Genomic DNA, 21,709 nt, shown 5'->3' on the forward strand with positions numbered 1-21,709 from the left:
AGCCACTTAACAGCTCCGTGGGTCAGCAGCATATGATGCGCGGCTGCGTGCTTTTCGCGCAACCGCCATCATTATGACACTCCATTTGGATGTTTGTAAACAGAAAAGCACGTGGTGCTTTTCTGTTTTCATTCATCCTTTTCACCGCTGTTGCGCGAATCACGCAGTTCGCACGGAAGTGCTTCCGTGCGGCATGCGTGGTTTTCATGCACCCATTGACTTCAATGGGTGCATAATTCGCGCAAAACGCACAAAGATCGGACATGTCGTGACTTTTTTTCAGCGGACTCACGCTGAGTAAAAATCGCGCACATGTCTGCACGGCCCCATAGACTAATATAGGTCCGTGCAACGCGCGTGAATATCACGCGCGTTGCACGGACGTAATTCCCGTTCGTCTGAATAAAGCCTTAACCTGTAAGCTAACCTCCTTTTGTAGAGAACTTTTCAGCTCGTTCTGCATACGCTGGGAACCGCGTCTGCAATCCTCTTAATATCATAGGGTAGGGTTCCAATGAAAAGTAATCTCTATTATAAAGCTAGAGGTAGAAAACACGACTACACAGTGGACAATAGGTGACGGAGCAGCTCTACCTCCCCTCAGTGACTACACAGTGGACAATAGGTGACGGAGCAGCTCTACCTCCCCTCAGTGACTACACAGTGGACAATAGGTGACGGAGCAGCTCTACCTCCCCTCAGTGACTACACAGTGGACAATAGGTGACGGAGCAGCTCTACCTCCACTCAGTGACTACACAGTGGACAATAGGTGACGGAGCAGCTTTACCTGCACTCAGTGACTACACAGTGGACAATAGGTGACGGAGCAGCTCTACCTCCCCTCAGTGACTACACAGTGGACAATAGGTGACGGAGCAGCTCTACCTCCCCTCAGTGACTACACAGTGGACAATAGGTGACGGAGCAGCTCTACCTCCACTCAGTGACTACACAGTGGACAATAGGTGACGGAGCAGCTCTACCTCCCCTCAGTGACTACACAGTGGACAATAGGTGACGGAGCAGCTCTACCTCCCCTCAGTGACTACACAGTGGACAATAGGTGACGGAGCAGCTCTACCTCCCCTCAGTGACTACACAGTGGACAATAGGTGACGGAGCAGCTCTACCTCCCCTCAGTGACTACACAGTGGACAATAGGTGACGGAGCAGCTCTACCTCCCCTCAGTGACTACACAGTGGACAATAGGTGACGGAGCAGCTCTACCTCCCCTCAGTGACTACACAGTGGACAATAGGTGACGGAGCAGCTCTACCTCCCCTCAGTGACTACACAGTGGACAATAGGTGACGGAGCAGCTCTACCTCCCCTCAGTGACTACACAGTGGACAATAGGTGACGGAGCAGCTCTACCTCCCCTCAGTGACTACACAGTGGACAATAGGTGACGGAGCAGCTCTACCTCCCCTCAGTGACTACACAGTGGACAATAGGTGACGGAGCAGCTCTACCTCCCCTCAGTGACTACACAGTGGACAATAGGTGACGGAGCAGCTCTACCTCCCCTCAGTGACTACACAGTGGACAATAGGTGACGGAGCAGCTCTACCTCCCCTCAGTGACTACACAGTGGACAATAGGTGACGGAGCAGCTCTACCTCCCCTCAGTGACTACACAGTGGACAATAGGTGACGGAGCAGCTCTACCTCCCCTCAGTCACTACACAGTGGACAATAGGTGACGGAGCAGCTCTACCTCCCCTCAGTGACTACACAGTGGACAATAGGTGACGGAGCAGCTCTACCTCCCCTCAGTGACTACACAGTGGACAATAGGTGACGGAGCAGCTCTACCTCCCCTCAGTGACTACACAGTGGACAATAGGTGACGGAGCAGCTCTACCTCCCCACAGTGACTACACAGTGGACAATAGGTGCCGGAGCAGCTCTACCTCCCCTCAGTGACTACACAGTGGACAATAGGTGACGGAGCAGCTCTACCTCCCCTCAGTGACTACACAGTGGACAATAGGTGACGGAGCAGCTCTACCTCCCCTCAGTGACTACACAGTGGACAATAGGTGACGGAGCAGCTCTACCTCCCCTCAGTGACTACACAGTGGACAATAGGTGACGGAGCAGCTCTACCTCCCCTCAGTGACTACACCTGCCACTGTTCGCAACACTCTCCTAGAATACTTTACTGCTAGTACAAGGTAAAGCTATAACCGGTGCTCTTTGTGCATCTTTTTAAGGCTTCTATCATCTATACAGGACGGTAACCTCATATTATGTGCGGGCTGAAATGTAAAAATTAAAAAAAATATTCAAATGTGGTCTTAATATTTAATGTGTGTCTAGAAATGTATCATTTCGACATTTTGTGTGTTTTACAGGACCATTTGCTATTGCCGGCTACCAACCGGAATAAAACCAGCAGGCCAAAGATGTCAATTATTTTACCTTCAACAAATTTAAATGGTAAGTTAAATAGTGCATGCGACTAGGGAAAAAATGTAGCCGAGATGTTCACGGTCGAGCACCGGTCCTGATATTTCCCTACCAATCCATGAACATTTTCTCTAAAAGAAAACAAACAATCACGTTGTTAGCCGATGCAGCGTACTGTGGTTTGTAATATCGTTATCCATTTACATTCGCGCTGTGCCAGGATTCGATGCGCATTACTTTCTTACTGAATACAGGTTTTCAGTCTCTATTTTCATATGAAATGGGGGTGTTACTTTAAAGATGACCTTTAACCTCTTCCAAGCATCCATCCTGTATATACGCCGCTGTCGGCAAGGGGCTCCCCGCAAATCGCCATACAGCGTGGAAATGGTGCAGATGTCATTATTACTAATAATTATTATTAATAATCGGAAACCATGCCACAATTACTGTTTTGTTTTTTTATCACCTTGCCTCGTCAAAAATAGAACTAAAACTGATCAAAAACAGGCATGTACCCCAAAATTGGTGCGAATAAAAACTACAGCTTGTCCCGCAAAAAAAAAAGCCCTCATACGGCTACGTAGATGGAAAAATAATTAAAGCTATGGCTCTTGTCAATATGTCAGAAAGGCCAAAACTGGTGCTAAGAGGTTAATCATATTTATATTTAATCGTACTGTAATATCATTTTAAATTCTAGTCTAAACAAGTCACAGCCAATTTTTGTGTTTTCATTTTCATTTTTTTTCTATTGTTGCATTACTTTTTCATTTTTTCGTTGACTAAACCGTTTGAGCGCTTTGTTTTTTCGGGACGAGTTGTATACTACCGTTTAATGTACTGTACATTTTTTTGTGGGGTAGCGAATCCTCCATGGTTCTTTTAGGTTTTGTTTTTACGGTGTTTACTGTGTGGACATGTTAACTTTATTCTGCCGGGCAATATCACATTTCTATAGATTTTTCATGAGCTTTTACAAATAAACAATTTGTTTAAAAAAAAAAAATTGTTTTGTGAGCCAAAACTTTTTTATTTTTCCGTCGATGGAGCTGAATAAGGGCTTGTATTTTGCGGGGCGAACTGTAGCTGTATATTTTTGATTTTTCTGTACATTAAACGATATTCCTTTTTTTATTAGTCCACCTAGGGGACTTGAACAAGCGATCGTTGGATCGCTTGCTCAATATATTGCAATACAGGGCTTAAAAGGAACACAAAGTTGACAGACTTGAAAGGGCCTTCATTATGCCTCCAGACTGCCATGACCCCTATCAGCACCCTGCAGCAATGTCTCTCGGGGGGCTCTCGGAAGCGTGCGCCCTCCCTTTTCTAGCGGCTCAAACGCTGCAGACGCTATTGGTCGTGACATCGAAGTCGTTAAAGGGCCGGGAACAGAGTTGTCTCCGATCCCTGTTTTTGCAGTGGCGTGTCTGTTGTATATTACAGCCAACACCCGCTGAGTATAAAGCTGGCTCAGCCCGTGAGCCCGCTCTGTACTCTCCCTTGGCAGCTGCCACGTAACTGTATGTCACGAGTCGCCAAGGGGTTAAAATCCCTGTCACAACGGTCTGTTCTGATATAAATATGTGTACGGCCGCGCTCCGTACACTGCGGGTGCCAGCTGTTTATTACAACTGACAACCTTGTCTAACAGACCGGATCGGCGATAACTTCGATTCTGGCCGTTTAACCACTTAGATGTTGCGGTCAATAGCGTGGCATCTTAGCCGTTAGAATGAAGGCCTCCAGGTCTGCCATGTTTCACCTTCTACTAAGCTCTGCCGGATACCATAATATATAAATATTGCAGGGGACTAAAAAAAAAAAGAAAGAAATTGTGTAAAAATACAGTTGATAAAGTTTTTAATACTATACAAAAAAAAATGTGAAACTCCCCATTTCACATTTTTATAAATAAACAACATTTTGTATTGCCGCGCCTGCCAAAACCTCGACTATCAGAATATGCCGTAAGGCCCCATTCACACGGCCGTACCTGTAATTACGGCCACGGACAGCCGTCCGTTTTTACGGGCCATGCTCACATTATAAAGTATGGGAGCACGGTCCGTAACATTAGAAAATAAGACCTCTATTTTTTACGGAAAGTTTCTAAGGCACGGACACCTTTCCGTAAATATATGGGAAGTTGTCTGTCGGCCATAGAAATGAACGGCTACATAATGATGGATCGTAATTACGTAATTTTTGCAGTTGTTTGCATGGGGCCTTACTCATCCCACCCGCTGAACAACGTAAAACAAATAAAAACTGCCTGAATTTCTGTTTTTTTGGTCACCTAATTTCCCCCATAAATGAAAGTGATCAAACAGTCGTATGTACTCCAAAATGGTACCAATGAAAAGTACAGCGCTCCCTGCAAAAAATAAGCCTTCACACTGCCCCAGCGACTAAAAAAGAAAGTTATGGTTCTCAAAAAATCTGTTAAAAAAAAAAATGGTTGCGTGTTGCCAAATTATTTTTATTTTGTAAAAGTAGCAAAACCTAAAAAAAAAACACATAAATATCTTCGTAATCACATTGACCCGTAGAATAAAGTTAACATGTCTTTTCTGATGGTGCCCTTAGAACACACAGCTCGGTCTTGCAAAAAAGAAGGCCTCATACGGCAATGTCAACAGAAAAATAATCTATAGCTCTTGGTAGGCGGGAGGGAAAAACGAAAAACTGAAAATAGGCTTGGTACTAAAAAAATTTTGAATTCTGATATTCCAGGAGTCATACTTTTTATTTTTGGTCAATCTAGCTTTAAGAAGGCTTGTTTTTGTTTTTTTTGTGGTACGTGTTATATTTTCCAATGGCTCTATTTTGGGGTACATATACATTATTGATTAGCTTTCATTCAATTATAATTTTTTTGGAAAGGAATGCAAATAAGCCCAGCCATGCTGCCATTGTTTTTACTGGATTTTTTTCTCCCTGTCATTTACCGTTCAGTAAAAAAAAAACCTGTAACTTTATTCTACAGTTTAGTAGGAATGTGGCCAAACCAAATATTAGTTGTTTTTTTCAGTTTTAGTACTTTTGTACAATTCTATTTTTTCTATAAAAATAGTCATTTTTGTGATGTCACTTTCAGAGATCCATAACTTTTTTTTTTTTTTTTCATCGATTTTTTTTTTTTTTTTTTTTTTTTTTTGCAGGATAAGTTGTAGTTTTTATTGATACCATGTTGGGGTACATATTTATTGATTTAGCTTTTATTTATTTTTTGAGGAGTGAATGCAAAAAAAAACAGCAATTCCGCAATTGTTTTTTTTCTATTAGTTATCTCCGATCCCGGCAGCTGCAGCAGAAGCCAGGCTGTGTATAAGGCCCCATGTACACGGTCGTAAAACTTGTCCGTAATTACAGACCGTAATACGGTCCGCAATTACGAGCCCATTCAGTTCTATCGGCCACGGACACTTTTCTGTATAGCTAAGGATGGGTGTCCGTGTTGGGAATTATGGAGCATGTCCGTTTTTTCGTGTTTTACGGGCCGTTCTGAACATAGTGCCTGGACACCGTATGAATCGAGCCTTACTATAGAATGTTTATCCAGGAATATCATCGATCCAAAAGGGGTATAATTGGTTGAACTTTTAATGGACTTTAGTGTCTCTTCAGGCTACAAACTAGGTAACCATTGTAATGTTTCCAAAGGATTATAAAGTTCCATAAAACTCTAGCAAAATCCCCGTCCTCACTAGCTGTTATGTTTTCCATGCAAGCGAGCAGTGTAATGATAGATGTCCGTTTGCTAGATTTCCATCGTTGTGTTTAATTAAGAGCTATATTATATCCAGGCTTCAACAATTATTTCTGTAGCCATGTCAACGTAATTTCTACAATATGGAGAAATATATTAATGGTGATTAGTGGTTCTCTTAGACACTGTATAGTCTATATTTTGGCGTAATCCTGTGCTTTAAAAATAGTTCAAAAGGTGAATGCAGCACTTGACGTAATGCGGTTTCCTTCCTTTTTTTTTTTTCTGGTTTCATGAAGTTTCATAAAAAATCTTGAGCCATATTTTACATCACAATATGTATGTGCTTCAAGACCTTTTGTATAAATATACATTTTAAGTATTTTGTATTGTATCTTGGGTTGCTTGAGAACCACTAGCCCACGTTTAACCTCTTAACGACCGGCGTACAGTGTTTTTACGTCGGCCGTCTGGGGCAGTTCTTCTGAAGCGCCGCCTTTTCATGTCCACACTTCAGAAGAACTTTTCTTGCATCGGGCGGGGATCTCCTCTGTTGCTAACAGCCTCGGGCTTCAGGGCAACGATCGGAGACCACTAGCAGTGGTCTCGATCATATTTAACCCCTCAGATGTGGCGCTCAATAGCGAGCGTCGCATCTGAGTGATTTTGGAGGGAGGGAGCTCCCTCTCTCACCCCACTGGCATCCCACGTGCATCGCAGGGTGCCGGTGGTATCTATGGCAGCTTGGGGGCCTAACAATGGCCCCTAGCTCTGCCTTTAGTGATTGCCTGTTAGGTCATGCCAGAGGCATGACCTAACAGGTGCCTGTCAGATTTACATTGACAGGCAATAATATACTGCAATACAGAAGTATTGCAGTCTATTATAAAAGTGATCAAACGATCGCACAGTAAAGTCCCCTAGTGGGATTAAAAAAGGTTAAATAAAAGTTTGACATAAATAAATAAACAGACATCTTTATTATGAAAAAAGTTACTCATATTTGATATCGCCGCGTCCGTAACGAACCCAACTACAAAACAATTACATTATTTAACACGCATGGTGAACGCCGTAAAAACTTAAAAAACAATGACAGAATTGCTGTTTTCTGTTCATCCTACCTTCAAAAAAATTTGATAAAGTGATCAAAAAGTAACATTTACTCTAAAATGGTACCAATAAAAACTACAAGTCGTCGTCCTGTAAAGAAAAGCCCTCATACAGCTGCATCTGTCGAAAAAAAAAAAATTATGGCTCTTAAAATATGGCGACACAAAAACAAATAATTTTGAAAAAAAAGTGTTTTTACTGTTTAAAAGTAGAAAAACATAAAAAACCTATATAAATATGGTATCGCCTAAATCGTAAGGACCCGCTGAATAAAGTTATTATGTTATTTATACCACTTGGTAAACTGTGTAAAATGAAGACCCAAAAAAGAAAGGTAAAATTGCAGGGTTTTTTTCCAGTACCCCACTAAAAAAAAGTTAATAAGCTAATCGTTAAATTATATGTACCCCAAAATGGTGCTATACAAAAATACAACTTGTTCCCGCAAAAAAACAAGACCTTATACAGCTTTGTTGATGGAAAATATGAAAGTTATAGCTCTTTGAATGCGACGATGGAAACACTTAAATTGCTATCAACACCTGGGTGGGGGGGGCATCTACACCTGGGTGGGGGTGCCATCTACACCGGGGGGAGGGGTGGGGGTGCTATCTACACCGGGGGGGGGGGGGGTGTGGTGCTATCTACACTGGTGGGGGGTGTGGTGCTATCTACACCGGTGGGGGGGGGGTGTGGTGCTATCTACACCGGTGGGGGGGGGTGTGGTGCTATCTACACCGGTGGGGGGGGGTGTGGTGCTATCTACACCGGTGGGGGGGGTGTGGTGCTATCTACACCGGTGGGGGGGGGTGTGGTGCTATCTACACCGGTGGGGGGGGGGTGTGGTGCTATCTACACCGGTGGGGGGGGGGTGTGGTGCTATCTACACCGGTGGGGGGGGGGGGTGTGGTGCTATCTACACCGGTGGGGGGGGGTGTGGTGCTATCTACACCGGTGGGGGGGGGTGTGGTGCTATCTACACCGGTGGGGGGGGGGGTGGTGCTATCTACACCGGTGGGGGGGGGGGTGTGGTGCTATCTACACCGGTGGGGGGGGGGGTGTGGTGCTATCTACACCGGTGGGGGGGGGGGTGGTGCTATCTACACCGGTGGGGGGGGGGTGTGGTGCTATCTACACCGGTGGGGGGGGGGGTGTGGTGCTATCTACACCGGTGGGGCGGGGGGTGTGGTGCTATCTACACCTGTGGGGGGGGGTGCTATCTACAGCGAGGGGGGGGGTGCTATCTACAGTGAGGGGGGGGGGGTTGGTCCTATCTACAGCGGGGGGTGGGGGGTGCTATCTGCACGGAGTGGCATTATCTGTAATGGGCTGCTAACTATAGGGGGTGTGGCACTATTTAAATGGGCACTGTGGCTCCGTATGGGCACTACCTACACGGGACACTGGTGCTATCTACATGGGCACTATCTACAGTGGGAACTGAGGACACATATGTTGTCAATCTGCAGTGGGAACTGTGGCACTATACGTGGGCACTGGCACGATCTACAGGGGCATTTTTTTCTAATTTTTCGTGATTTGTCTGCTCATAATAAAAATGAAAACATGGAATTATACTAATCTAGAAAATTAAAGCCTCATAAGTCTTGTAAAAAAAACAAAGTAAAAATAGTTGTGACATTCAAAGATATTATCGTTTTTAACCCCTTAGTGACCAACAATACGCCTTTTTACGTTCGTCACTAAGGGGCCTTAGGCTAGGCTGACGCCTTTTCACGTGAGCCTAGTCTAAGTCCTGCACGGGTCTCCCGTGCAGGCTGGAGCCGGGGCTCAGCTGTCTGATTACAGCTGAGCTCCTGCTCCAACGCCCGCGATTGAAGTTTACTTTGATCGCGGCCGTTTAACCCATTAAATGCCGCCAATATCGACCGCGGCATTTAACTTTGTTTACAGAGGGAGTGAGCTCCCCCTGTCACCCATCGGCGGCCCGCAAATGCAATCGCGGGTCTCCGATGGGGTGTCATGGCAGCCGGGGGCTTGATAAAAGCCCCCAGGTCTGCCCTGGACATATGCCTGTTAGGACGCGCCGGAGGCACGTCCTAACAGATTGCCTGTCAGATTTACACTGACAGACAATAATGCTCTGGTATACGAAGTAAAGTCCCCTAGTGGGACTAATAAAAGAAGTAATCAATGTGAAATAAAGATTATTAATAAAGTACAGTAAAAAAATAAATCAATTTTTTTCCATAAAAAGTGGTTTTATTTAGTAAAAGTGTAAAAAATAAATAAAAGTACACATATATGGTATTGACGCGACCGTAATGACTCCATTATTAAAGTTAATATGTAATTTAAACCGCAAAGTGAACACCGTAAAAAAAAAACGCAAAAAACAATGGCGAAATTGCAATTTTTTCCATTGCCCCCCAAAAAAGTCAAAATAAAAATGAATCAATAAGTCCCATGCACCCCAAAACAGTACCAATCAAAACTACGTCTCGTCCCGCAAAAAACAAGCCCAAAAAATCACTACATTGATGGAAAAATAAAAAAGTTATGGCTCTTGGAAAGCGACGATGCAAAAACAAATAATTTTAGTTCAAAAGTGTTTTTATTGTGCAAAAGTCGTAAAACATAAGAAACCTCTACATATGTGGTATCGCCGTAATCGTACCGACCCATAGAATAAAGGTAACATGTTATTTACGTCGCACAGTGAACGGCGTCAATTTAAAAACGTATAGAACAATGTCGGAATTTCAGTTTTTTTTTTATAAACCCCCCCAAAAAAAAGTTAATAAAAGGTAATAAAAAAATTAGATGTACCCAAAAATTGTGCTATTAAAAAGTACAACTAATCCCGCAAAAAACAAGTCCTCATACAGCTATGTAGACGAAAAAATAGAAAAGTTATAGCTCTTTGAATGCGACTATAGAAAAACGAATAAAATAGCTTGGTCATTAGGGCTTAAAGGGCTGGTCACTAAGGGGTTAAAGAAGTGCAAATCAGAAATGGAAAATTTGACCTGGACACGGGTATCAATGACCCTTTGTCATGACAGGTTTGAAATTAGTTGTATGAGCTGAAACATTTAAGTGTGACAAATTAGCAAAAATAGAAGAAATTAGGTGAGGAACACAGTAAGTGGTTAGACAGAGATGCTGCCTAACAGGCTAATACATGTGCAATAATAAAATATTGCAATGCATCACAGTAGCGATCAGGGGATCGAATTTTCAAGTCACATAGTGGGACTAAAAAAAAAAAAGTTCTAAAAAAAGGTTAGGCGGGATTCACACGACCGGGTCCCGCCCGAGCCCGAGTTTTCCCGGCCGGTTTGCATTATTTTTGCATCCGGGCCGGGCAGATCTAGACAGTGACATCAGCGGCAACTCCTGAAGGGGAATCCCCATGTGTTCGGGGATTCCGCTTCAGGAGTTTCCCCTGATGTCACTGCCCAGATATGGACAGAGACATCAAGCGCTCTGTCCAGGAGCGGAATCCCCGAACACGCGGGGATTCCTCTCCTTCAGGGAGCTAAAATGGAGCTAGCACATAGCAGAGCGGGGAGATACCTCCCTGCTCTGCTATAGTGGCGTCGCTACAGTAGTAGCAGCAGCAGCTGCTAGCGGCGCCATGGAAGGTGTCGCCGGGCCAGGGCACTTTTAAAACAAGCAGGGGACAGGAGCCAGCGCAGCGCTCCCTTCCACCTGCTGTACACCTCGGCCCTGCCACACAGTGTACAGCCATTCGTCCGAATGGCATAAACTCCTCCTCCTCACATGCACTCTGCACTGTGAGGAGGAGGAGATAGAGCGCAAGCGACGGAAAACCCGGCCATCACTCGGGACACATTCCGGTGATGGCCGTGTATTACCCGGCCCCATAGACTTCTACCCCGCTTACCCGGCCGAAAATAGAGCATGTCCTATTTTTTCCCGGCCGTCAAAAAATCGGTCGTGTGAATAGCCCCATTAGGGGTCTATTATTCCTAATGCAGCTGGGTGCCGGCCGATTTATGAACGGCCGGCACCCGGCCGGGAAACCCTGTCGTGTGAATGAGGCCTTAGAGAGAAAAAAAATTCCCAGCAACAAGACACAACTTTTTTCCCTTTTTTTATTATTTCAAAAATGATATATATTTAATTGGTATTGCTGCATCTGTAATGACACATATGATAAAATTTACCTATTAGTTATCCAAGACGGTGATAAAAAATAAAATATGCGAAAATTGCTGAACTACTCAAAATACGTCCAGTATACATCCACACCAGTTCAATGGGTCGTTAAGAAAATCATCATTTTTTTTTTTTTTTCTTTTGTTCTCTGAAGAGAAAAAAAATAAATAAAAGCACAGTATTGTATACGGTTTTCTTCACAATATTACCACAGTTGGATTGTCTTAATGTTAAAAGTCCTTTAATAGGCATTCAACAGCTTTTTGCCACATTTAATTTGATTTTCTGGATAATTGAAAGGAAAAATGATGTAAAATTGAATACAGTAGACCTCCAGGAAGATGGCTCAAAATAAAATGACATAACATATTGTACTATTGTTGACTTTTTTTTCTGTTTTTAGATTTGTTAGATTCCAGATTATTTTGTTATTTCAGATTATAATTCTCACCAGAAAAATACTCCAGATTATTATCGTTCACACTGAGTATTTTGCAGGCAGAAAAAATCTACCTCAAAATTCCTTTAGGAATTTTGATGCAGATTTTGACCTGCCTGCGCTTTTTTTTGCAGCATCTTTCACCGCGGCCATTGAGGACCGCGGGCTAAAGACACAGCGAGGAACGCTTTTTCTGCCTCCCGTTGATTCCAATGGGAGGTCATAGGTGGCAAAAAAGGACATGATGCTTTCTTTCCCACAAGTGGCTAAGAGCTGCTCAGGAAAGAAAACGCCTCTGTCTCCCATTGAAGTGGAAGTCGATTTCAGACTTTTTTTTGTGCAGATTCTGATGCAGTTTTCGAGTCAGTCATTGCCAAAAAAACTCAGTGTGAACTGGCCCTACAATTTATAGATAGGCGTATGTTGACAAACCGTTTATAGCTGTCCTTTCTGATTCTTTTGTCTGGTATTTGTAGAAAATAAAGTCATTGACCAGAAGAAGTAGCATGTGAAAAGTACAGTTGCAGTTTTGTATAAAACTTGTCTGGAATGTTAGAATCTTGTTACAGTCCTAGACTGTCTCAAATCCGACTTCCAGTCATTACCATTATTACCTCTTGGGAGTAGAATGAGACAGATTCTTTTCTGCTAGGCTGATTACTACACTTTCTAATGTGTCCTGAGAAACTGACCCTTAGAAGAGGTTTGATTCAGTCTCAATTTGAACTATGATTTAGTCTAAATTCAAACTATATTTGAATTTCAATTACCATTCCTAAAATGTGTGCCATGAGTCCAACTTCCCATCAGCACTTTACAGCCAATAAGTTAATTTCTTACAATATATATATATATATATTATTTTAGTGACTCTGTAATAAATCATAATTTGGTTCTATATGAACTGACAGTAGAGAATTTCTTTCAAAGAAGATTAGTGCACATGGGTCATATTAATTCTAAAAGACATGGCATCCAGCTCTGAAACCTAGTTCACATTCCATGAAAAAGGGGCTGGTTTCACACTAGCCGAAACTGGCATGCACCATAGTAATGCTAGTGACGGCTTTGTGTTATGGTTTTTGGTTTTTTTCTACTATGAAGAACAGAACAGCTGGAATACAGCATTCTCGGTTAAAATCCTGGATGCTAGCTGATCAGGTATTCTGTTTAGCGCTAATGTGAACAGAACCCCAACCAAAACAAATCTTTTATATGGCAGCATTTCCCTTTGGGTTTGGGAGATTTTGTTCTCCAGTCTGTCATTCTTTACCAAAAATGGTAATGAATCCAAGAACAATGAATGCAAACATTCCCAAAGAAAACTTTTCCCTAGACCAATTGCTAATAGGACATACATGTATATTTGTGTGCATGTTAAAGCCCAGTTTACGTGTATTTTAGCTGGGATGTTTGTGGTGTAGATCAGAACTTCACAATTGATGCATCAACTATCATAGCAAAAATACATGTCTTTTAAGTGAAAACTTTTCCAGAGCTATGTCCATAGAAAAAAAGTTCCTTTCTTAAAATTTTCAATTTTTTATTGTATCGCCTTCACATAATTTATAGTTCCATAATAAAAAGGCAACTTTCTATTCAGCGAGCTTCTATAGGGCTTGGACTTGCGGAATGGAAAAATGAGCAAAAGTCTGGACAATTCAGCGTGAGGTATTTTTATGCCAAATTAGAATCCCTAGTTCAGAATACTCTGCATTTATATTACGCTTATTCATCTAGATTGATCCTCTTTTGAATGATGTCTTGCTTTACAAATTTAGTCTTCTTCCGTACACTTAAATAATGGAAAGATTTGCACCTGTTTCTTGCTTTGGAATCCCTCCTGGTTTTGGCTTACAAATACTGAAGTAAAATACTTACCAAAATATGAAACGTGAAAGTGGCCTTAGAAAAACGTACGCGCGGTAGCGGTTTGCGAGCGGTAGCGTACGCGCGGTTGCGAGCGTACACGTACGCGCGGTTGCGAGCGTACGCGCGGTTGCGAGCGGTAGCGTACGCGCGGTAGCGTACGCGCGGTTGCGAGCGGTAGCGTACGCGCTGTTGCGAGCGGTAGCGTACGCGCGGTTGCGAGCGGTAGCGGTTGCGAGCGGTAGCGTACGCGCGGTTGCGAGCGGTAGCGGATGTGAGCGGTAGCGTAAGCGCGGTTGTGGTTGTGGGCGGTAGCGTACGCGCGGTTGTTGTTGTGAGCGGTAGCGTACGCGTGGTTGTGAGCGGTAGCGTGGTTGTGAGCGGTAGCGTACGCGTGGTTGTGAGCGGTAGCGTACGCGCGGTTGCGAGCGGTATCGTACGCGCGGTTGCGAGCGGTAGCGGTTGCGAGCGGTAGCGTACGCGCGGTTGCGAGCGGTAGCGGATGTGAGCGGTAGCGTAAGCGCGGTTGTGGTTGTGGGCGGTAGCGTACGCGCGGTTGTTGTTGTGAGCGGTAGCGTACGCGTGGTTGTGAGCGGTAGCGTACGCGTGGTTGTGAGCGGTAGCGTACGCGTGGTTGTGAGCGGTAGCGTACGCGTGGTTGTGAGCGGTAGCGTACGCGCGGTAGTGGTTGTGAGCGGTTCAGTACATGTATATTTCAAGAACTACTGTAATTTTTATTGTTATGGGATAAATCTTAAAGCGTGTATATATATATATATTTGTGATTTAATCTCGGCAACTATGATTCCTCTGTCTTCCTAGTTGCGTTTAGAGTGCCTAGTTTTGAGTAATTCTCACAGCTTCTATTTCTCATTACTTGCCTGATTCGGGTGGAGGCTGAAAGAAGAGTTGCTTTGTGACATTTGGATGTTCATGTAGGTTCCCACAGCAGTGTTGGTTGGAAATGTATGCATTATCCTAAACCAAGTAAACGTTCATATTGTTAAATTTGATACCAGATCGTTGTTTTGTTTTCTTTTTTAAATGTCTGAGAAGTTTTACTAATAATGGTAGCAATTTTTTAGCCTTGTTCCATAAACCTCAACATTTATATGGTTTCAATAACTTTTTATTTTTGTTTTCTTCTTTTAACAGATCCACATTGTGTACAAATTTTCCTTGCACTTAGAGTATGTGCACACGTAGTGTTTTCAGGTGTATATCAGGGCGTTTACGCCTCGAAAAACGCGTGAAAAAAACGGAGGCAGAATGCATACAATCATCTGCCCATTGATTTCAATGGGAAAAACGGCCGTGAAAAACGCAGCGAAAACAGCTCCGTATTTTCAGATGTTTTTGAGTTTGTGTGTGCACGTACCCTTAGGCTCTGTTCACACTGGAGTTGTGACTTCCATTGACTTGTTTTTTTATTTTATTGCCTAGAATAGTGCATTGTATAAGGGGGGATTCACACGAGCGTGTATTCGGTCCGTGCGGGCCGCGTGGTTTTCACGCGGCACGCATGGACCAATACAAGTCTATGGGGCAGTACAGACAGTCTGTGCTTTTTGCGCTGCGTTTGTCTGCTGCGCAAAAAGCGCGACAGGTTCAATAACTCTGCGTATTTCGCGCATCACGCACCCATTGAAGTCAATGGGTGCGTGAAAACCACGCAAGTTGCAAGGAAGCACTTCCGTGCGAACCGACTGAAACAGCGCACCAGCTGTCAAAAGGATGAATGTAAACAGAAAAGCACCACGTGCTTTTCTATTTCCGAACATCCAAACGGAGTGTCTTTGCGATGAGCGAAGCCGGACAAGCGAACCGAACTTCACCGGGTTCGGCCGAACTCGTTTTGGCCGAACCCGGCAAAAAAAATATCGGTACGCGACGTCAGGAGATAGTCACTGTCCATGGTGCTGAAAGAGTTAAACTGTTTCAGCACCATGGACAGTGACTTCCGATCCCAATATACATGAACCTGTAGGAAAAAAAACGAAGTTCTGACTTACCGATAACTCCCGGCGTCTTCTTCCAGTCTGACCTCCCGGGATGACAATTCAGTCCAAGTGACAGCTCCAGCCAAGCACAGGCTGCAGCGGTCACATGGACTGGCGCGTCATCCAGGGAGGTGGGGCCCGATGTCGAGAGGCGCGTCACCAAGGCTACGGCCGGGAAGTTCTCGGTAAGTACGAACTTTTTCTTTTTTTTTCAACAGGTTTTTCGATATTGTGTTCGGCATTCACTGTCGAGGGTGCTGAAAGAGTTAGCTCTTTCAGCACCTTGGACAGTGACGGGCGTCGAATAGCCTCATCTCTATGATGGCTGCGCGAAAATCACGCAGCCGCGCATCATACACGGATGACACACGCAGCTGTCAAATGGTTTTTGCGCGCGCAAAAACGCAACGTTCGTCTGTATCTGCCCTAACACTATTCTGACAAAAAAAAATGTGGAAGAACTAACAAGAGTGTGAACAGAGCCTCATAGCAGGGTGCCAGTGGGGTGAGAGAGGGAGCTCCCTCTCTCCAAAACCACTTAGATGCGGCGCTCGCTATTGAGTGCCGCATCTAAGGGGTTAAACGGGCGGATTTCGATCCGCCCGCTCGAGCAGAAATGCCCCAAGTTCTCAGCTACCTCCGGTAGCTGAGAACAGGGAGTTTTAACTGCTTTCGGCGCCGCAGGTTTATTCTGATGCAGCGCCGTGAAAATGCGTATGCATCAGAATAAAGCCGTTAGTGGCCGCCGTGAAAAGGCGTATTGTTCGTCACTAAAGGGTTAATCTACATGAATATTTATAGAAGTTGTAACCTGTATAAATTATAGGAGTTTCTGAGCCAGACATTGACTATAAAGAGCTTGTCCGCCAGTGATTTATGCTTTCACTAGGGAGAGACTGCAGCAGACATATTTTCTATATACGTTTGAACATTATCTGTTTATAGCATCATTACATAAGTTATATGGTAAAAGAGTGACCACAGCAGATGGTAACATACATACGCCTGCATATCGGGTCATTTTCCTTCAAGTAAAAAGACGTTTGGTTTTATAGTGTTTTTATTCTTGAATAACTTTTTTTTCTTCTTTTTTTTTTTTTTGTATCTCCCTGTAGACAATGTGATTAATGAGCAGGAATATGAAGTAATGATGCAAATAGACTGTGAAGTCATGGACACACACATTTTGCATGTAAAGTCTGCAACTATCCCTCCATTTCTTAGAGAGCATCGCGAGAACCAAACCAACTCTTTCTACAACGCCGCCTCTTCAGGCCCTGAACATGCCCGGGTTGTAAGCACAATCACGGAGTCTCCACTTTAATGGAAAAAACTGGTTCTCAAGTTTACGAATTACTTTTTAGACACGCCGTTTGTTCTGTATAATCCATAAGGCGGGCATTGTGAATATGTGTGTAGTACTTTATCTGTTTATGTTGGAAATAAATTATTTCTTATTCCTGCATGTATTTTATATGTTTAAAGATTTTCCGTACATTTTATGTTACCAAATGGCTGACACCATTCGGTAACTTTTAGGTATTAGATTAGGGATTTACCGGTGTTCCTGCCGTTACTGCTTGCATTAGTGGATAAAATAAGTTTATTTTACCGTGCTGTTCCAGCCAAACCAGGAAGACTTCAGCATCTCGCACTACAACCCCTTCCATCTCCTATGCAGGTGATTCAACAGACAATCCACTGCATTGGAGAGGGGAGGGGTTGGAGCACTAGATGCTGAACACTTCCTGGTTTGGCTGGAACAGCACGGTAAAATAAATGTTTTTTCCACCAGTGCAAGAATTAATGGCAGGAACACAGGTATGTCCCTAATCCAAAATCTAATTGCTACCTACTGCTGTCAGTCGTTTTGTAGCATGAAATCTACTGACAGACTCTCTTTAACAGATGACTGTGCTTATTAAGCTATATTTCTGTACAACCCTTAGGACAAACGTGAATCTCAATTTTCCAATAGTCCATCATTTACATTACCAGTGTAATTCTGGATTATTGGATTTACTGTGCTATAAGAATTCCAGCAGTCCAGAAAATTGAGGATTTCATTCTATTCATTTTGTTTGCTGAGCGAGTGCAATGTCTCGATAATTCTGACTTTGTCAAATGCAAAAAGCAGTCACCATATCACAAATGCTTTCTGTTTCTTTGAAATAGTCTGACATTTTCCAAGCCTCGCACTTGTAGGGAATAATTATAAAAACAAATCTATTTAAATAGATTGTTTAATGGACACAATATACCAAATCCATCATCAAAAAAAAAAAAAAAAGCATTTGATTATTTAAAACATATCTGACCTGTAAATGGGAAGGTTTCTGAATATAGTACAACAATTTACATCCGTGGTCGCCAACCAGTAGCTCAAATGCCAGAATTGGCTTGTGACCCATAGGTGTGTTGCTATGCATAGAATCCCTCAGTAATGACCACGTGCATTGGTTACAATAAGATATCCATTCTGACATTATTGCAGACATACCCTAACCCCTAAACATTTCTACATTGGATGGTATAATACCAGTGTGTCATTGTACACTAAAACATCTGCAACCCTTTCCAATTTCAGGATTTCTTTTTCTCCATGTTTAATGTCCCACCTCCACTTTTTTTTTTTTTTTTTTAATAATGGAGTCTCCTGACCACCCTTTAAAGCTGAATGTGGCTCACAAGGAGCTAAGGTTGGGGGCCTCTGCTTTACACAATCATAAGGTCTTTTTGATATATTTTATTTATTCTTCTGTGCGGTTGGAATGCTTTCACTTTACAGTAAATATCATTGTATAGCCTGACAAACATATTTTGCTGCCTTTTGCCGTATATCTGAGTGTATGGCTGATATGTGTTATTATCCACTGTGCATATACTGCTGATTTCTGTTCTTGCACTATGTTTAGGTGCCTATACAAATCTCTGCTGTACCCACCGATGATCTATTGTGTATAGGGCCTACATATCTCACCCCCTGCGGCAGATGCCGAGTGTGTGTGGGGTGGGGGGGATTGGAAGAACGAACGCTCAGTCAGGCAATCCTTATTTAACGTGTATGGCCTTTTTTAGTCATTGGTTTATATAGGATAATCAAAATAGGTAAAAACAAGGGGACATATACAAAAACACCGAAAAGGGCCATACTTACAAATGGACACAGCCAGGTCAGAAACGCTGATGGAGTGAGCAGGTGCTTTAAATAATAATAGCCACTCCCACTGGTCTTGAGGGGAGTGGTGTGTGGTGCATGGGATGTGTAGTAAGAAATAATAAATGAATAGTGTATGTGCAAGTGTAATACTATAAGTGAAGTATAGGGGGCAGTAATGAGAAGTGCCTCAATAGAAATAAATGGATAATGGGTTGCAAGTGTGTGAAACATGAAGGGATAGTGTGTACGTCATGAGGCACAACGTGTATAGCCAGGTAGAAGCCTATTTGTGACGCCTTAATAGTTCATAGAGCGGGCTACCCTGCTTGCTATGCCAAACAACAACACACCAAGTAATTGGTTTATATAGGATAATAAGGGTATGAGATATAGAATAGTATGATGTAAATTCATTTGAAAATAACTTAATCTGTGCATGGGGTGAAGGAACAATACATTGCCGTTTTGCTAAACTGTTTAGATAAGTAATGAAATGATGTATTCATTGAAGATCTATCCTAAAGAAATGTAACAATATCAGCATGAACTACAGCTGAATCTGCAAGTTTTTCTTTTAAAACATCTATATTTCTTAGCTGTTGTGATAGTATAGCGCCAAGTAAAGTAAATAATTTTTCAATCAAACTGGTAATTTTAGTCCTTATTCACACTGCGTTAATGGCCTCCATTTAATGTAAACACCGGGAAAAGCTCCCGACATATTTGTTAAACGGGGACTGTGAAGGATGCCTAACGTTGTATCCATCGGACTTGGACTATTATGGGATCCGTTAAATGGACACTTCATGAACTTTCATAAACTTCATGACGTAGCCATTAAACGCATACCATAATAATCTATGGGGCTAATTTATCAGCTTTTCTACGCCAGTTTTCTGGTGTAAAAGGGTCTTTTTGCGCCACCCTTGCTACTTTTTTTGGCAGAGTGTGGCTGATAATTAGGGGCTGGGCCACAGCTGCCCAACAAATTAATTCTAATTTACGGCATTAAACTGGGCAGTGTCAGGACATTGTGTATGACGCAGCACTGATGGCGTTGAATTGCTGCATCACATATAAAGCCGTGATGCTGCTCTAGGTCAGGACCTTGCATGAGCTGCGCTAGAATGATAAGGGGAGGAGAGGTGAGTGGGGGTTTTTTTTTTGGGGGGGAGAGTGGATGGTGCATGGCCGTGGTCGCTGCGCCGCAATTGTGGCTCCCAGCCGAAAGCAGATTACTCCAACTTTTCTTACTATTAAGACTGGCGTGTGGAACGCCAGTCCTAATAAATTGCATATGTTAAAAGGATGGATGGGACGCATGACATATAGTGGCCTCCGTTACCCATAGGCTCCCATGTCACCGTGCTATTACTTCTAGCAAAAAAAAAACTTTTCCCCAACCTATACCGCCCAACATGCGGCAAAAGGACATTCTTTTGGCCTCTAACGGTATAACGGGAGTTTATGGGTACGTTTGAATGCGCCGTGAACTTTCCCGGTGCATATACGTCAAACGTGCAAGGGATACATGGTGGCAAGTATGTGTGTTTTTGAGGTAGGCCTAAGGTTCACAGCAAGTTAAACTGTAAGGGTATGTCCACACGTACAAAAAGTGGCTGATAATTCCGAGGCTCTTTTGAAGGCGAAACAGCCTCTGATTTCAAAGCGTTTTTTATGCTGAAAAAGCTTTTTTTTTTTATTATTATTATTTGAAGCTTATTTTGAAGCCTTTGAGGCGTTTTTCATAGTGTCAATGTAAAATCGGCTCCAAAAACGCCTCAAGAAGTGACATACTACTTCTTTTTACGTGGCGTTTTCTAATTAAATTCAGCAGCTTAAAAATACGCCTCATGTGAGCAGCATGGTGTATCCCATGTAAAATCAGCTCCAGTGTCACAGCGATGTTACATGCCCCCTTGCCAGCACAGTATTTAAATATCGGGCGCCAAATATAACGGCACCGATATCTAAATAAATTTAATTACATGCTGCACAGGGTTCTCCTTAGGATGATTGAGGGAAGTTTTTGTGGTGGAATTTAAGTTTATGTGGTCTTTTATCTTATTTTTATTTGTTGAATTTCTGAAATTGTTTTTAAATGGCTAATCTGTTACCTTCAGACTACATCTACAAAAACAAACTGCTGAGTCTTTGTAAGGGCCATTTCAGTATATTGGACACGGAAACCGCATCGGAAAACGGCCGAAAATGCCTCACATTGATTTCAATAAGAGGCGGAGGCGTTTTATTCCCGCGAGTGGAAAAACCGGCTCGCTGGAAAAAGGGACATGCCCTATCTTCGGGCGTTTTACGCTTCTGACCTCCCATTGACCACAATGGGAGGCAGAAAAATCGCGAAAATCGCCGTGCAGGCGGCGCAAAATCTGTTTTCTCTGCCTCCCATTGATGTCAATGGGAGGTCAGAGGCGTAAACGCCCGAAGATAGGGCATGTCCCTTCTTTTTCCTGCGAGCCGGTTTTTCCGATTGCGGGAAAAAAAACGCCTCCGCCTCCCATTGTAATCAATGGGAGGCATTTTCGGCCGTTTTGCGGCGCGATTTCTGCGTCAAACTCTGTGTGAACTCCCCCTTAGAATAATCCGTATAGTAAGGAAAAATCTCCTGCTTATATTAGGTTTATATTGTAAAGTTTTTTTTTAAAGTTCCATTACAGCAAGACATTCCAAGTATGTCTACTTTTATATCTCTTCATCTGAAAACAACATAAAAGGACAAATGTATTTTAATTTTTAATATGGTTTACATGTGTTATGCCTGACGACCAGAGGAACATACCTTAAACTGTGAAAAAATGCACTGCGTGGTGCTGAGGTTTCAGCTCCCATATCA

The 21,709-nt window shown here is 43.1% G+C and overlaps 1 protein-coding gene across 1 annotated transcript in view; it reads left to right on the forward strand.

Annotated features, from left to right (window-relative positions):
* The window catches only part of ATF6 (activating transcription factor 6), a 100,549-nt gene extending 83,257 nt beyond the window's left edge, over positions 1 to 17,292 (forward strand). Inside the window, exons 15-16 of the mRNA XM_075832264.1 lie at positions 2,362 to 2,446; positions 16,814 to 17,292. Of these exons, the coding sequence (XP_075688379.1) occupies positions 2,362 to 2,446; positions 16,814 to 17,022 (294 nt within the window). The 3' untranslated portion in view covers positions 17,023 to 17,292. The remainder of the gene's footprint in view (positions 1 to 2,361; positions 2,447 to 16,813) is intronic.
* The last annotated feature ends 4,417 nt before the right edge of the window (positions 17,293 to 21,709 follow it).

Source organism: Rhinoderma darwinii, chromosome 7 (assembly GCF_050947455.1).
Source record: "Rhinoderma darwinii isolate aRhiDar2 chromosome 7, aRhiDar2.hap1, whole genome shotgun sequence".
In the NCBI taxonomy this organism is placed as follows: Eukaryota; Metazoa; Chordata; class Amphibia; order Anura; family Rhinodermatidae; genus Rhinoderma; species Rhinoderma darwinii.